At 35.8% G+C, this 19,075-nt stretch overlaps 1 protein-coding gene across 1 annotated transcript in view; it reads left to right on the top strand.

Annotated features, from left to right (window-relative positions):
• The window catches only part of LOC150086766 (vezatin-like), a 46,412-nt gene that overhangs the window by 22,001 nt on the left and 5,336 nt on the right, over positions 1–19,075 (top strand). Inside the window, exons 3-5 of the mRNA XM_090372251.1 lie at positions 2,393–2,467; positions 13,390–13,529; positions 16,726–17,022. Coding sequence (XP_090228377.1) covers positions 2,393–2,467; positions 13,390–13,529; positions 16,726–17,022 — 512 coding nt within the window. The remainder of the gene's footprint in view (positions 1–2,392; positions 2,468–13,389; positions 13,530–16,725; positions 17,023–19,075) is intronic.

The following is a 19,075-nucleotide window of genomic DNA, read 5'->3' as shown; positions in this document are numbered from 1 at the left end:
CAGAGTATAATTAGTCTCTTGGTACACCCGGCTGGTGTCCCCGTCACTAGGTATGGTAACGCCGGGTCCCACTGGGGGCCCGGCGGCCAACAGGCCGGATGAACAATGGGCACAACAAACTACATACCACATGACCCATACATTATTTTTAAACCTCTGGCATTGACAGGGTACTGTCACTCGATACATAGAACATATGCAGAGATGGGAGAAATCCCCGGAGCCGTTAGACCCTCAACATACCTATACCACACAGAGTCTATGCTAGAAGGTGTAACTTCTGATTCAGCAAATGCTGTTTTCACACTCAGGCTGCTTTTGATTAGAGGCATGACCTCTCCTCCTATCTTCCCATTCTTTCCTGAATATGTTATATATACTGTAGTGGAACTTGTCATCACCAATTTCCAGGTGGCACCACTTTTCTCTTAGCCCTATTATATCAGCATTAGTTGTCCTAAACAGGAGTTCAAATTCAGCCATTTTATTGACAACACTCCTGACATTACTGTAGACATAGTTGAGACCAAATAATCTTCTATAGTTTACTACCTTGACTCACCCCACCCCCTTGAAGTTATTTAGGTTTGTATCCCAAGCTTATCTTCCCCCTCATTTGAAGCATTGCTACTCTCAGAACATCTTATCAACATTGGCTGTTGTGACAATAAACAAGAATTCATGAGGTGAGTGCAAGCATTACTTTGACCCATATCATCAGATAAACGTGGATCTGAATTACTCTTCTCCCCCCCCCCCCCAACAAGCAGTTTCTCTGAACCCTTAGAGTATCCTCAATGATACTGGCAAAAATCCTTGCACCACCTTTGTTTAAATGAATACCATCTCTTCAAAATACATTCTTTCTACTTACAAATGTGGGGCATACCGATAATTTCTCCCTCGGGCCTTGCAGATTTGAGCATATAATCTTTGAGGGCTTTGAGCATATAATCCTTTCTATCGTGTCTAGGCAGAATTGCAAATAATTTAGGCTAAACATATAGATATATGAAATTTAGATTACTTTTTAGCAGTTTTAAAGTTCACATTAATGTGAAACTAAAGGCTATTATTCATTTGCAGTAGGCTTTTTAAAATTTATTTCAAGTTTTATAGAGCCAATTCTCACTACAGACAAGATATATCCTTATCAGATTTGATAAGAGGATATCTTGTCTGATTATCTGCTATGAATAATCACAGAGGGAACTGGATGCAAAAAGATAATTTTGGCATCATAAACAGAGTTTAGTAAAGCTTTTGACACTGTTCTACATGAAAGTATCAGTTGGAGCAGGGTGGCGTTAGGAGTAAGTTACTGCTATGGATAAAGCAGTGGTTTAAGCAGTCTGTAATCACAAACTCTGACTTTTTGATGCAATTCATCAGCCTGCTAGACTGGATTATCTCCAGTCAGTTTTTGGCTCTCTTTTAAGTATTACATCGCCATTGTTCATTCTGCTGCCATATGTGGCTGATTCTCCGTATGCCATTTGCATTCTTTCTGTGGTTCTTTACCTCTTTTCTCTGTAGCATTATGAATTGGAGAACTTGGTGCTGTTTTGACCCAGATTTATTTTGCATTCCATTGCCCTTACAGACTTCACTTTAATGCTAAAAACTTAAGAATTGTAATTATCTGGAAACATTGCCAGACATTAAAAAAACTTACATTGCATTAACTATAAATTTAGTATTCAAATGAAAAGTGATGTCTGAAAAATGGATTTATGAGTAGAATTTTTAAATGTCCTACATACAGTGTATATTTCATGGTGGAACTGCAGGTTCTGCTATCCTGTTGAAAGAAAAGATTGGTATCAGTAAAATTAAAAAACGTAATCCTACTTCTCTATAAGATATCAGTCTGCATAATTCTTGCTAATGCTTAAGATTTTTTATCAATATGCCTAAATAGATTCGATTAATTATACAGTTCTGACATTCTTTGTCTTACTGTCATATCACCCCCAGGGGCTCACATCTGGTGAGCATGGGCTTGGCGCACGCAGGGTCCTCAGCTGGATGTCATCATTCTTCCCTTTCTTGGTGATTCCTTTCTACTTCTCTCTCTCTCTCTCTCTCTCTCTCAGAGTAATAGGGAATTTTTTTTTTTTGCCTGGTGCAGCATAAGCTTCAGGCTTCCTTGCACCATATGGCTAATAATAATAAAATAATTTCTGTCCTTAGCATGTGAATACAGCCAGTACCACGTATGGCTGAAACATTATATTGTGATTTAATTGCATTACAAATACTCACGTAGCATAATTAAAATCAGTCTATTTATAGTTTAAATCAGAGTGTGTGTAAATTATTCCTATTTCTAGTATTACTAGCATGCATCTTGAACTTTAATTACAACCATAACTTTCTGCTGTTTCTACAGGATATACCTAGGAAGATAATTAAATGGAGTTCTGATACTATAGTAAATGTTCTTGTTAGTGATGCAAAGATGCTGGTAAGTTCAATTTCTTATTCCCTTACTAAAGATAAGTTATTGATAACTTTTCTGTTTAAAAGCTTTATATACTTTAAAAACTTTACATACTGACTGTAAACTGTTTCAAGTATATTATGATAATATTGTTGAGCAATAGCTGAGTGGTCAAGCATGTAGATACAGAAGTACATGCACTTTGAGTGATGATAGTTCATCTGTGTGATTGCTAAATATAGTAATGTTCTTGTATTTTTCTATCTTGTTAATTCCTCTAACTTTATATCTTCTGAGTATATCTTCTTGAGAATGCCATATCTGAAGGTTTTCGTCATTAGGAACTTTGCATTGTCTGCTCTGTAGTCAATTACAGATCAGAGTAAATAAGCAAACTATGCACAGTAGCAGAACTTTTCTGGGTTTATTGGAGGATGGCTTTCTGCACCAGCATGTTAGAGAGGCAACAAGGGAAAGGTATGCCATTGATCTGATTATATTAGTATTCTGTTTGTCTTTCATATTTCTATTTCTGTCCTTAGAATGTGAATACTCTTGCATACTCAGTGGCTCTTCATGCATTAAGAATTTGCAGATAAAAGAACCACTAGGTGGCACGAATTACAGTGTGCTGGTCTGGAATTTGCATAAAGATGTAACTACTATCATGGCTGAGGGAAAGGAATTTTGCTTCTGTAAAGATGACACAACAATGGCCTTACACAGCTTTTAAAAAGTATTTTCAGTGAGACTGACTGATGTTTCCATCTGCAAATTCTAAAAGGGAAGCATATAGGGAAGGTTTTTTTTTTTTTTTTTTTTAATTATGAAACCCCCAAGCATAAGAGGTATTAGAACCATAATACTTAGTACTATGCATGGGTTTTAGGTTGAGAAGATGAAAGAAGATATTTGTTGACATTAGGCTTGAATTTCTGTAGATTGTAATTTTCAGGAAATATGTATAAAAGAAGGTTCTTCCAGAAAACACAGAAGTTATAGGAATAAATGAGGAAGAAAAAAATTGATTCTATGAGTTTCAAGTTGGACAATAAAAGAATGCTGACTGGTTTGGAAGAGAAAGCGGGAATTATAGAAGCCAATTCTAAAGAATGGTGCCAATGGAATTATCTACAGAAAAGGCATGCAGCAAAAACAAAATCTTTGAAACAGAGAGTGGAGAAACTTTGTTAGAAATGGGTCATTGATTAACCTAACTGGCCTCTTTTGAATGGAGTCTAAAAGAAATGAGAGCGTTTTGGGGCACTGCCCCAGATGTGGGAAAAATATTCCGTGGTAGGGCAGATTTGCAATTTGTAAAGAGTGAACAGCTTTTTGGAAGAAAAGTAACACCAAGAGCAGAAGAGAAAACCCAGTTTTTTAGATGCAGATGATACAGTATTTGTGATTTGCTTATGACAAGAGAGATTAGAAGTCAGGATAATCACTAATAGAGGTATATGAACTTGTCTAGAAATCTGAGTGTTATCAAAGATAAGAATAGGAGCAGAAGAATCCTTTTTACAAGATATAAGAAAGGACTGAGATTTAGAAGGATTGGAATCAACTAAGTTATCTTTACCCTACTGGAGATCAGCATTTAAGGAATTGATAGTGGAAATTCAAGAAGTTGAAGCTATTTGTTCAGGGCAAAGTTTCTCAAACTGGAAAGTGGAAATGCAATGTGCTAACATCAGCAAAACTATGGATAGGATTTCTGGTCAGTAAAAGAAGGTGATTAACATACAAGAGGAAAAGAGTGGAAGAGAGAACTGAACCTTGGAGAACACCAGCATTAGTGGAGAAGTTAGAAGACAGAAAGGTTGTCTACCATCACCCACAGTGAGTGACACTGAAAGTCACTCTAGAAAGTCAGAGAGAAAACTAGATACCCAATTACAAAAAACAGTTGGCAAACCATAAGATGGAAGCATATTTAGAAGACCTTTATACCAAACACAATCAAAACCCTTTGAAATATCAAGCGCAACTGCTTGAGTTTCACCAAACATTTCCATTGAATTTGTCCACAGATGGATAATATAAGTCAGTATGTCACCAGTGGATTGACACTGATTGAATCCATACTGGTGATCCTTGATCAGATGGAAGGTTTCTAGATAGTTTAGGATTTAGCAGTTAATGGATTTCTCCATTACTTTAGAAAGAATAGAAGTAAGTGCAATGGGACAATAATTGGATGGTAAGAATTTCTCACCCTTTTTAGGAGCTGAGGGAAAGGAATTTTGGATATGAGCAAATTTCCAAATGGAAAGGAAAACGCTGGTGGAATAAGAAAGTAAAAAGGTAACACTGAACAGGAGTAAGCTCAGGAGCACAGATTTTGAGAAAAAGTGGAGAAATACCATCATGCCCTGGTGCTTTCTTGGCACCAGGTCATGTGGTCTTCCGCCAAAAGGATGTCAAAATTCTTCTAACATCCTTTTGATGGACAACCGCAGAAGGCATTGAATGGAGTGTACTGGGAATGGTAGGAAGTGGTTTGCCATGGTCATCGATACACGAGTTAGAAGAAACGTAAAATACTAGCAGGTCAGCTTTATCTTTAGCTGAGGTGGCAAAGAACCATCTGGTTTTGTCAGAAGTGGGAATAGAGATGGGCAAAAGGTGCAGCCAATAGCTTTGGCAAGAGACCAGAATGCTCAACTACCATTTGCACAAGAAGCAAATTTTCTACTCTTAGCCTATTCAAAATATAGTTTGGACCAATTAATAACTGCTTTACAATTGTTGTGATCTTTGGTGTAGGCATAAAGTGAACCTGGAGAATTTTTTGCAAGCCATATGTGATATGCAACATTCTTATCTTAAACAGCCTTAGTACACTTATTGGAAAACCATGGTTTAGGTAAAGGATGAGATTTTAAGGTGAAGTGTGAATAAAGAATTTCATCCCTGTAAGAATAATTTCACTGATACAATCTGAGAAAATGTTCACATCAGAATATTTAAAACAGTATTCCCACCAAGGAAAAGAAAAAATAATTCTTGCAGATCATCCTATTTTGTATTCTTGTAATGCCAAACAACATGAGTTGAGAATGGCCATGAGAGAACAGCTCAATTGGAGAAGAGACCATCAACAAGTTTGATCAGAGGTGCCTAGACGACCGCTGTCCTCAGCCATATACTCGGAAGAATCATTTATGAGAAAAAGGTTGAGTGGTTAGGATTGTCTGGTATTCTGATAAGTAAATGAACAATCTGTGTGAGGTCATTAGTAATTGCAAAAGGAAAGTTGGACTGGAGAAAGTCAGGAAAGCTGTTAAGAAAGTCAACTTTCCAATTGATTAGTGGAGTTAGGAGAACAGTAGAGGCAACAGATGAATTTGACGGAATAGCATAGAGAGAGATTTTAAACCAGAGAAGATTGAAAAGAGGAGATTTCAAATTATTAAGTCTCTGACAGGGAATATCAGAGTGGACATATGCACAAGTACCTTTGAAGCAAAAGGAATCATACAATGAATAATTAGGACAACTGAGGTGAGCGGTGGTTGAATCAATTGATAATTGGGATTCTGTCAGAAAAAGTATGTGAGGTTTGGCAGACTGTAAATGGAAATGGACATCATTCTGATTGGAACTGAGACCACTTATATTTATGAAATGAATGAGGAAGTGTTTGGAAGGTGTAGATCTTTTCAAAGATAAGTCATTTTAGTCATTTTTGTCAGGTTCTTTCCAATTGTATATAAGATTATATCATTGACATAAATTTATATAAAGGAGTTTTTTATTACTTCGAATCATGTTCGAACATGATTGGCCCTGCATGAGTGCCCTGAGGTACTCCCTCTCTTTGCATTTTTGTTGCAATATTGGAATATCAATTAAGTCATATGCTTTGGTCAAATCTATAAATAAAATCATTATGAAGTTATTGTTGTTTAAATGTAAGTTAAAAGAGTCTACTAAATCCTCTAATAATGTCTGTGTGCTCTTGCCCTTCTGATATGAAAATAGAGAGTTGTTTAACAGTCCATATTGATGTAAATATTTGCTTATATGGGAAAAAATATAATTTTCTATTATCTTATTTATAACTGACTGTATTGTTATTGGTCTATAATTGCAAAAGTCATCTGGTGATCCCTTTTTATATATAGGAATTACCTTAAATGAAAGTAAATTTGTAGGATAGCTCCAGCAAGAGAACAGAGAACTGTTCTTTATTTCTCTTTACTTTGGTTACTGTAATACAGTCCAGTCCGTAAGATTTCTTGTTCTTTAACTGTTCTATAATCTTAAGAATCTCAGTATATTGTGGAGTTAAGACTACACAAGAGTTCACTATCTGAAGAAGACTATCTTGTTGATAGTCTTCTTCAGATAGTGAAGAAGACTATCTTGTTGATTAAAGGAATTTTGGCAATAATGAATATAATATCTTTTGAGATCTAATACAGCTTTGGCAAACCTATTTGCACCCTCATATTGTTTGTTTGTACCAGAAATCTGTTCTTATAGTGTTTTAATTTGATTTCTCCTTGGTAATTTCTTCCTTGTACTTAACAGGTTATTTATAATGTTCCATTTATCCTCTTGAGTTATCTGTTTATTCATAAAAAGTTGATTGTAATAAGTATTTTTTTGTTTTCTAATCATACCTGTCAATTTATTTTTGAATGTTTTATAATTGTGATAATGTTCTATCTTTAATGGACAATTTCTATACTGCCTGAAGCATTTGTCCCTTTTTACCATTAATTCTTCTATTTCGTTAGTCATCCAAGGTTTCTTAAGCTTAATCCTGCTACTCCTAGAATTTATGTTGCAAGCTGAGTGATTTACTTTTCTCTCTGTATTAAACCTTGAATTGTTTATCATTTGTATTATCTTATTTGAAAAGACATTTACATTTGTTGTGTAAGATACTTGCTTTTGTATTAACATGTTGTATATGTTCTGTTTCAGTTTACCTGTTGATAAATAATTTTTCTTCGTTACATTTCTTAATTTTTTATCTTCACATGGATGTTGTTTTGAATACATATCTACAATTAGTATACGTGTTCTGTGATCTGAAAATTGATTTAATAGTATGTAAGAATTAGCATACTTCAATTTTATATTTGTTATAAGGTGATCTAATCAAGAGCTTACTGTTCTATCACCCTTCATCCTTTGTTGCCTAGTTATTCCAAATAAGGTATGTTCAAATCCATAACTGTTTAAGATTGCAGTGTATCTGAGTATCACATTACCAGTTTCATCAGTTAGTAAATTAATATTAAAATCTCCTACTAGTATGGTCTTATCAGCCTGTATGTCATCCCATTGCAAAATTATGTTATCTAATTCTATTAGGAAGCTGTTTATAGAATCTGATGGTGGCCTATAAAAAGCACAAATCATGAATGTTTTCTGGATCTTCTCCTAATAATTTGACACAGCAGTTTTCACAAGACTGAGTTAAGTGGTAAACCTGTATTGCCTTAAAGCATGTTCTATAGTATATTATTATTCCTCCACCCCTTCTCAATTCTCCAACATATAGACCTTGTCATAACCTTGTATATTTTAATTAGAAATTTCATCACTTTTTATGTTAACCTCTGTTAAAACTATACATGAAATAAATCCTTTCATTGCATCCTTTCTTGGCTTGCTAATCCAGTTAATCCTACTATTTCTACATTATTTGCTAACAACTGTTGTTCTATTGAGTCAATCCTTAAGTAAGTTGAAATTTTCCTCATTTTGCTTGAATGAAGCTTCCAGATCCAAAATTTTTTTGCTGATTGCAATGTTGGAGTCCTGCAGTTTACTTATTATTTTTTGCATTTTGTCAAAGAAAGAGTTCCTTGTTTATATTAACACTAGGAGAGAAGAGAACCACATTTGTCAAGTAGATATGAATGGCATAACTACTGATGATCCTGTTTTGGTTGCCAATAAACTGAATAAATATTTTTTATGTATATTTACTAGCATCTACATTAATCTAGACATTTCAAAGACATTTTGCTAAGTGTGGTGTATAGGAATTCTAAGTGTAGTCTTATTTTATGGTTAGTTTTTCATTTTCATGGTTGGGTGACCAGTTTGTTTTTAACTAACATTTCTCTGCAATGGTAAATGGCTGTCATCTTCTCAACCAGTCCTAGAGCATTGGTTGAGGAAGATGAGACCAGTGCTGTCCGTGAACAAAAAGAAGTGTTTACAGACAGGCATATCAGAAGCATACAAACTTAAAAATGGAAGTTGAATGATTTTTTGATAACCAAGAGGAAAGTGGAAAAGAAATAGTCTCTGATAAAAGTAAATAACACCCAGGAGCTGATGGAATCTGTTGATTTTAATACAATTGAATCTAATCATATTAAAAGATGCAGTAAACGAGGTAAATCCATAATTATGAGGGCATCCTTGGATTTAGGATTGGAGATATGCAAATGGCCCTCCTATTCACAAAAGGGGTTTTAAAGAGAGGAGGTGAAAAATTATGGACCTGTAAGTTTGACTTCTGATCCAGGGAAAATAATGGATCAGTGAAAATAAGTGATCAAAGAAGTAATGCAGGAGCATCTGGACAGGAATGCAGTTATACAGTAACCACAGCACAAGATTCATTAATTGAAGATCTTGTCTGACCAATGTTATTGGCTACTACAATATAGTAACAAAGGAACCAGATGAAAAAAAAAATCATTTAAACAATATATACTTAGCCTTCAAAGCTTTTGATGCTATTCATGAGAGATTGCTATATAAATTGCTGAGCTCTTTATTTTTTTCAATATTTAGCAGCAGCTTCTACAGTACAGGCAATGAGTGGGGATAGAAAATATCTGAACAGTCACTGTCCTGACAGCTTAATAATATCTTATGTCATTACTGCAATGCAGAAAGCCAGCAGGGAGACTACTGCATTACTATATCCCTAGAATAATCACCATGCAAGAAAACTACAATCAAGTCCAATATACTAAGCTCATCAAGGTCCTTGAGGAGTCCAGCCTTGATGAAAAGGACTTGCAAATAATTAAACACCTCTACACGAACCAAACAGCATCTGTTGTAGTTGATGGCAGAAAGACAGAAAACATCAACATTGAACGTGGCGTGAGGCAAGGATGTGTACTCAATTCCCCCCCTCCTATTTAACATTTACTTGGATGTCATCTTCAAGAGAGCATTAGATGGAAGAAATGAAAGAATATCTGTCAATGGTAGAGTGATTAACAACCTTTGCTATGCAGATGACATTGTACTTTGTACAACTAATATGCAGGACTTACTGATACTCTTCAATCTTGTGAGTGAAGAAAGTGAAAGGATGGGCCTCGGGATTAATATCAACAAGACTAAGCTCATGGTCCTTAATGCGGCAATGCCAACACCTCTCCTCATGTTAAACCGAAGGCTGATAGAGAGAGAGTTGACAAAATCAAATATCTAGGCTGTTGGATCAATGGCAAAAATAAACTGGATATGAAAATAAAAGCAAGGATTGAAATGGCCAGGCAGTATTTTCTTAAAATGAGACCTGCATTGTGCAATGGAAACCTGTATCTCCACCTTAGAATCCAGATGATGAGGTGTTACGTTTGGCCAGTTTTGTTGTATGGTGCACTGAGACATAGACACTGAAAACTAACACTTCGAAAAACTAGAAGCATTTGAAATGTGGACTTGCTAAAGATACCACGGACAGCAAGAGTGATCAATGAGAGTGTCCTGCAGAGAATTGGAAAAACCCGGGAATTGCTTAAGGACATAAAGAAAATAAAAACAGCATATCTTGGACACCTGATGAGGAACAACAAATATGCAATTCCACCACTAATTATTGAGGGGAGAATGGAAGGAAGAAGAAAACCTGGAAGAAGACGTACGTCGTGGCTTGATAACATTAAGAATTGGACAACAAGCAGCTGTTCAGAGCTACCATAGACAGAGAAACATTTTCGGTGGTGTTCGCCAATCTCCGTTAGGAGATGGCATGATCTCTGACCATGACTGAAGTATAACATTTAAGCCTTTCTTAATCAGTGGAGCAAATGCTTATTTGCGAGATTTCAAGGTCAATTCCTCATACCTACTTATTTAACAGGTACAGGGCATAGTAGGGAGCCTGGAATGCAGCAGCCTGAAAAGTAAGGTGTCTGGGACTTCAGGCCTTGCTATGGGTCATCATGAAGCAAATAAATACATGGACTGTGTTAGGGTAACTAAGAGAAGGACATGTGCATGTACACTAATGCTAGCAGCATTGTGAATAAACTTGATGAATCTGAAGTACCGATTAAGTCATCAAATGGAGACATTGTAGGAATAGCAGCAGAAACATGGTGTCACTCAGACATAAGTGATGCTGAATTTGAATATGGGGAGTACAATGTATACAGGAAGAACAGACAGGACAGGAGGGGTGGAGGGATTATGCTTTTAGTTTAGAAGCATGGTGACACGTGCAATGTTGAGTTAGTTTGTTGTGATATAATCACTGAAAAAACAAAATTGAGAGTAGGGGTGTGGTATTGGCCTAATGACTGTGATGAGTATACCAAACAGCTATACAGAGAAAGAGAGTGGGCCAGCAAATCACAATGTCGCATAATGGGGGATTTTAACTTTCCAGATGTTGACTGGAATTTGTGGGTTGGTCACTCACAGTCCAGCAAGACTTTTGTGGATTTCTTGGATGACTACTTTCTACAGCAGCCAGTTAGAGAGACCACGAGAGGAAGCAATATGCTTGATCTGGTTATCAGCAGTGATTCTTCATGCATTAAGAATCTGCAAGTAAAAGACCCATTGGGTGGTAGCGATCACAGTGTACCAATGTGGAATTTAAAGTCATGTGGAATCTCAGATAGTGTTAAATTCTGCAGTGGGACCAACTGATGATGTTTATTAAATGGGGGGCAGGGGTTGAATCACATTGGGCACCACTTGATGTCTCTGGGTTAACTGTTGGTGACCCAGTTTAGGTTGTGAACAAATTTACACAAATCTACATTCACACAAGGAATTCTTTAGGGAAGGGAATGCCAAAAGTTTATCAAACTCTAATGAGAAGCTAAATGAATTTGTGATAACTGAAAGGAAAGTGGAGGGAAAATGGTTGAAGATGGACATAAAAAAAAGGCACCTGGGGTGGATGGAATCTATCCAGTTATATCAAGGGAGGCAGAAAAGGAGGTAAGCAAACCCTTAGCCATAATTAAGAGAACATCCTTGGATTCAGGGGAGGTCCCTATGGACTGGAGATATACAAATGTATCCCTAGTTTATAAAGGGGGACCAAAAAGGTGACATGAGTAATTACAGACCCGTTAGCTTAATGTCTGTTGCAGGGAAAATAATGGGATCACTGGTTAAAGAAGTATTGCAGGACCATCTGGACAGGCATGCAGTTATACTGCAATCACAGCATGGATTTGTTAAGGGGCGGTCTTGTCTACCCGATCTGATAGGTCACTGTTATGTAATGACCAAGGAACTAGATGCAAAAAATAATTATGACATCATATACTTGGATTTCAGGAAGGCTTTTGATACTGTTGCACATAAAAGACTGCTATACAAATTGGAGCAATGTGGCATTAAGGGCAAGTTACTGCTATGTATAAAGGGATAGTTAAGTGGAAGAAGACAAAGAGTGGTTATCACTGGGTACTGCTCTTCATGGACTAATGTTATCACTGAAGTTCTCAGAGTTCAGTGCTGGGCCCATTGTCATTTTCAATATTTATTAATCATACTGATGATGGTATATCAAGCTTAATGTCTCAGTTCGTAGATGATACAAAGGTTGGTAGAGTTGTTAATGACAGTCATCAGGGTGAGCTACTACAACCTTTGTATAAGGCCATGGTTAGGCTGCATCTTGAGTACGTATAGAGTTCTGGAAGCATCACTTTAGGAAGGATATAGATCTGCTGGAACAGTTGCAGAGAAGAGCAGCCAGACTGGTGAACAAAAGGGTGCTCTTTCCTAGAAATGCTTCAGTTTTGCAAATTGTAGCGTCTCAAGTCTAGGCACATGTGGTAGATCTGATTGACATATTTAAAGCCTGGAATGGATTGAGTAAGCTGAATGTTAATGGCATTCTTCCACTTGCTGGGATAACTGAAAGGAAAGTGGAGGAAAAATTGTTGAAGATGGACATAAAAAGGCACCTGGGGTGGATGGAATCTATCCAGTTATATCAAGGGAGGCAGAAAAGGAGGTAAGCAAACCCTTAGCCATAATTAAGAGAATGTCCTTGGATTCAGGGGAGATCCCCATGGACTGGAGATATACAAAAGGGGGATCAAAAGGTGATGTGAGTAATTACAGACCCATTAGCTTAATGATGTCTGTTCCAGGGAAATTAATGGGATCGTTGGTTAGAGAAATACTCCTACACATGTGAGAGGGCATGAATTCAAGTTGAGGAAGGACAGTTGCAGGATAGGTGTGCAGAAGTTTGCCTTCAGCCAGTGGTTGATTGTTGGAACAGGCTTCCATCTGTTGTGGAAGTGGATGGGTTGAATAAATTGGAGGAAGAACTAGACAAATATTCTTGGAGGGTACAGATGGGTGAACTGTGTAGGGGGGTTTTTTTTTTTTTTTTGTTTTTTTCTTGGCTGATGCTATATAGCATTAGCATTAGTAGATGCATATGATGCAAGAAAGCAAGCTTATATAGCATCAGCCAAAAAAAAACCCTTTCCACTTCACCCATCCATTCAATCCTTTTTTTAAGCGATCACGAAAATACCTTTCCAAAAGGGAGGGGAGAGAGTGTAATGGAACATTTTTGGTGACAATTTTGTAATCAGCACATAAAAATACACTGTAATCACCTAACTTTGGGCTAAGGAGAAATTTGGTATTGAACAATATTATTATTATGAATTATTACACATCCTTTAACAAATATTTTAAAATATTTTTAAAAAATTTCCTTTTTTGTTCACATATTTTTTCAGGATAACAGATCTATTGAGGAATTTATAAGTATAATTACTGACAACAAAGTTTTAATTGAAGAAGATTATATATTTTTGAAAAATTTCTCACTTGAAAACGATCATCAGTACTCAGAATACTCCATAACATCTCCTTGTAGGTAAGATATTAATCAGATACACTTTACCAAGTATAGGATATTTTTTCATTCATCATTATTTAATGTTGTTATTGAGGTGCTAGTTCTGTGTAAAATATTATTGGTATCCCACACCTGGAAGTAGTGTGCAAATTGGACCACAAAAGCACCAGAATTCCATTCCAGTTCACTTTTTAAATTAAGCTCAGCATTCCAGTTGTTAAAATTCATAAAAACATTTTCAAAAAGTTAAGATTATCATTGCTTAAAAGATCAAGCACATGTGTTTGCACGTGTTGGATAAACTTGAAAAAAAAATATATATAATCTTATTTTGTTGACAAATATTAGTATTCTAATGATAGTATTATAGACACTTGCCATATACAGTATGAGTCAGAATTATATTCTGTATGTACTTTAACAGTCCATAATTTGTGAATCTAATAATAAATTTGAATAAGTTTTTTTTTTTATTATTATTTAATAGTAGAATTACGTCTTTGGCTTTTATTTAAAAGGAAAAAAAACTAATTTAAGATGTTCACAATGCACTTCTGGCATGCATGCTTAGATAAACATCTTTTTTTATTTTATTTTTTCAACACTCCTACATACAACAATACACAAGTTCGTTGAAATTCTGCATGTTTCCTGCTGTATCATCATCATCCACAAATCCCCCAGTGTTTTTGATTTTTGAGCATCCTTGGAGGGTATTCAAAAGCACTCCCCCTGATATCTATCTGTTGTTCAAGAAGTTCCCTGTCCAAATAGTCATGGACAGCAATATGAAAACGTGAAGGGTGTGATGGTGTTTTTAAAACTGAAAAAGATCCTGTTGAAAAAATCACCATCGTATCTGAAAACATGCTTCTGATATTGGGTACTGCATAATTTCTTAACATTTCAAGATTCAATGGGACTGTTATTCTCCCCAATAACAGTGCCATTGAATCTATAAGATCAGATAATCCCATAAGAGAAGATTACCATCCACACAGTTATCCCTGGCTGGTTAATATCTTTCTTCAAGGTGAGGTAAAGATTTTCACTGGTCCAGTAAACACAGTTGTGACAATTCCAATGTCCATTTAGTTTGAACATAGCTTCATCTGAAGATACAGTTGCATCCTCAAAAGCACCTATTTCACCATTTTTATAACAGTACCACTCACAAAATTGCATTGATTGATCTGGATCATCTTCCTGTATTGCATGCAGTAATCAAGGTCTAAAAGACTTTAAATGTCCTTTAAGATTCTTAATACTCAATTGACTCATTTGCAGTTACTTTTTTAACAGCTTCAGTGTTTTTGATACTTCTTGTCCTTTTCTTCCCACTATTTATTTTATTGATATTTTGTACCCGAGATTTATGTGATATAGAATGATGATAAATTTCAGGGACTGTGTTTCTGAAATTTATTATCATCATTCTACTCTTCTGTTTAGCATGGGTTGAGTCCCTATTTGGATATGATATTTATCATGCAGACAAGTTATTGTTAGATGAGTAGCTATCATAGTTCCATATTGTCTTTCCTATGCATGCTGAACAACATTTTAAAATTTCCAATATCATTTAAGAATTACCTTTTTCTCATCAAAACTGAATTGTATTTTCTCTGTCATTTCTGTGGGTTTCAGCCAATCTGAGAAAAAAAATAATACAAATCAGTCATATAATTCACAAAAAATATGGATTGTCAAAGTGTGTATACATAATTCTGACTCACCCTGTATAATGAAAAAATAAAATACAGCATAGTACTATATGTTACATTGCTCATGTTCAGCCTTTTCATTAGTATGCACCTGAGGGGCCATAAATTCAAATTGATGAAAAATGTGTGGAAATTTTCCTTTAGCCAGCAAGTGGTTGACTGCCTGAAACAAACTTCATCTGTCGTTCGGGAAGTTGATATCTTAAATAAATTCAAGGAAGAACTGGACAAATTTTTGGATTGAATGGATGGATGAAATGGGAAAGGTTTTTTTTTTTGACTGATGCTGTATAAGCTTGCTTTCTTGCATCATTATGCCTCTACTAATGCTATAATGCTAATGCTATCCAAATATATAGGACTTCTGCCAGGGGAAGGATGGTATTATTCCTATTTATAAAACAGCAGTGAGACCCCTTATGAAATATTCTGTTCTGATCAGTTTGGAGGCCTTACCTAAGAAAGGACCTAATAAGAGAAGGTCCCAAGATGGGCCACTAGATTAGTTGGAGTGCTAATGGTTGGCTATATGAGTAGTGTATTAGATGTGGACCACAGTCTCGATACTAGACACCTTAAGGGGTGACCTGATTGAGGTGCTTAAAGCCATGACTAAAGGAGGCTTGTTCACGTTGGCAGATGAAACTAGGACAAAAGGACGCAAATATAAAATTTTGAGAAGCAGCAGATAATTAGATATCATGAAGTTTATTTAGGCAGCATGTTGTTGACTTCCAAGGTAGTTGAAATAGAGAGGCTGACAAGGTTCGAGGTGGAATTGGATAGTTACCTTTTGAGCAATGGACAAATTATGATCAAGTCAAGCTTTTTTTTTTTTTTTTTTGCCTGATGCAGAATAAGCCTGCTTCCTTGCATCATTTAGCCTGATCAGTACTAATACAGTTCAATGCTAATTTAATACTTCTCATATTTGTGTTTGTTAACAGAACTGTTACACAACAATATTATCTGCATCTCTCAAAACTTAAAATGCAACTGCATTTTAAGTTTTGAGAGTTATAAATTTTTAACAGATTTACTCAAAACTTTACCTACCTGTGGCTAAAGCTTACCTAAATGTAATGTGATTTACCTAAATTTTTCTGCCTGTATACTATATATAAAGGTATTTTGGTCTCATAATTTTTTCGCTGAGTAAATGGAAAGACACTTTTCATGTTAAATGAAAGACTATAAAATTTTCATAAAAATATTATTTACCTAACATAATTTTTGCTTACATCCGTTAAATACTTACATATTTCACTTCATTAGATTCTGGTATTTGAATGATTATTGCTCAAAAACAAAAAAAAAAAACTTATTATTGACCTTTCTATATTTTAATTAATCCTCTTTTATCTGTTAAATTTTTTCTTTTATATAAACCTTATTTTACAAATCTAATAGTAACAGTGTAGCAAATAAAGTATAACCTCCATTAATAAAGATAAATGAAGAAGTAATGGTTATTTTTCCTTTCTTTTCAGGGCATCATTTTTTTTGTCTGTTTTCCTGTCCTATGCAGCTATTAAATTATATCGTCCACATGTTATTCAAACAGACACAACAGGATTTCTGCAGAGCACTGTAATATTTACTGCAGCTGCTGGTTTTTGTGTATCTATTATGCAGTTATTACTGTTTCTCTATTTCAAAAAGGTAACTGATAGAAATCTTAAAAAGATCACTGAACTGAAAGAGGTGGTGAAATCTCTTTTGGTCAACATGAAGAAATGTCTTCGTATTATTCAAGAAGCTGAGATGGTGGCCAGAGGGTTTACACTGTTAGTACTGAACTTTAAAAATATATATTTAGTTGCTAAATAAAAAGATACTGCTATATCATATGAGAATTTTGTATAAATTATTTATTGAATTGTTGCCAGTTCAACCTAAACTTAATACAGATTGGCTGCATTTCGGAGTTCCACTGAACCCTATCATCAGACCTAAACCACTATGTGACAAATGTTTCTAGAAAACTGAATACCTTCCTCCTTACAACATATTATTTAGTTGTCTCAAAAGGTCTAAATTTATTGTTTTATTCTTCATATAATTTAATAATAATAATAATACATTGCAGACTCAGTTGTTAAATTAGGAATCTGTTTAATAGGATTGCTTACATCTTTATTGAGCTTAACAATATACACTGAGTGATCACTGAATTATGACCACCCCTATGAAAACTGAATGCGACCCATTAACCACATGAGGTACGAGAGTGCACAGTTAGTCAACCTACGTAGCATAGATAAGGTGTCAGTGGTTCAGTAGGTAGTAAAATTCCGAGCATGATGGGTAAAAGGAAGGATTTATCAGACTTTGATAAAGGACAGATTGTGGGAGCTCAACAAGCTGGTGCCTCAATTTCCCAAACAGCTGAACTGGCGGGGTGTTTGAGAGCCACCGTTGTTAAAGTGTACCAGGACTGGCGTCAAAATGGTCAAACAACAACCCGATGGCTAAACTGCAAAGGTCAGAGAAAGGTTGATGTTAGGGGTGAGTTCTGTATCCGATGACTCATACAGGCAAATAGGCACAGCACTGTTAAAGAGTTGACTACCCAATACAACATGGGCCAACCCAGAACAATATCTGGCATGACCATGCATCGCACGTATGGGCTATACCAACAGACAGCCCCTGCAGCATCCTCTCCTAACCAAGGTTCATCGGCATAAAAGACTCACCTGGTGCAAAGAGCCTGCAAGTTGGATGTTAGAAGACTGGAAGGTGTGCTGGTCGGATGAGTCAAGTTATTTACTCCACACCGTGGATGGTCATGTACAGATTTGGCGTCAACAACATGAGGCTCTTGATCCATCATGCATGGTATCAAAAGTGCAGGCCGGTGGAGGCGGTTGTATGGTATGGGGCATGTTTCACTGGCAGGAACTTGGACCCCTGGTTCATGTGGAACAACATATCACTGGTCTCTGCCATCATCAACTGCTTGCTGACTGTGTACATGCAGCTATATTACACTTTTTCCCAAATGGCAATGGTGTCTTCCAAGATGACAATGCGCCAAGCCATTGGGCACATGATGTGTAGGAATAATGGTTTGAGGAACACAGTTCTGACTTCCAGCATATCAATTGGCCTCCGAACTCCACTGATATCAATCCCATAGAGCACTTGTGGGACACTATGGAAAGGCATATCAGCTGTTTGCATACACCAGTCACCTCCATACCTGCATTACACACAGCTTGGTTGGCCATACCTCCCGAACAATTCTGACATCGTGTTGTATCAATGCCACATTGGATAGCTGCTGTACTGAGGGCAAAAGGAGGACCTACAAAGTATTAGATAGGTGGTCATAATTCAGTGATCACTCAGTGTATATGCCTATAATGCTAAAATACCTTTGTAAAAGACCATCCCTAATATAGAACTATCATTTTCCATAATTAGAGTATATATGCTTTCACAAAAAATAATATATAATCACACAAATTGAACACAATAAGTAGTTATCATTCATATCTATGAGCACAGCTGGCAGATATCTCTGAATCGACTAGCCAGACATTAATTTTTTTTTTAATTCTTTTAATTAACCTTTAATTTTTCCTCCTTCCCAATTTCAGTATGTTAATAATAATCTCATTGTTGGAGTATTGCTTTTGCCATTCCTACCCACAAAATATAAAAATTTGTTAATTATTATGTAAAATGAAAGTAATTAATGCCCAGCTAGCAGATATCATTGATACCTGCTAATTGTGCTCAAAAATTTGAATGATATTTGTCTCATTCTATAGTAATATAGAAATCAAGGTAACTAGCTTAGCTTCTCACGTCTCACCCCTGACATTTATGTTT

The sequence above is a fragment of the Mastigoproctus giganteus genome, chromosome 4 (assembly GCF_048544385.1).
Source record: "Mastigoproctus giganteus isolate SK-2022 chromosome 4, ASM4854438v1, whole genome shotgun sequence".
NCBI lineage: Eukaryota > Metazoa > Arthropoda > Arachnida > Uropygi > Thelyphonidae > Mastigoproctus > Mastigoproctus giganteus.
Note: the sequence above shows the minus strand (reverse complement) of the source record. Positions and strands in the feature narration are given on the sequence as shown.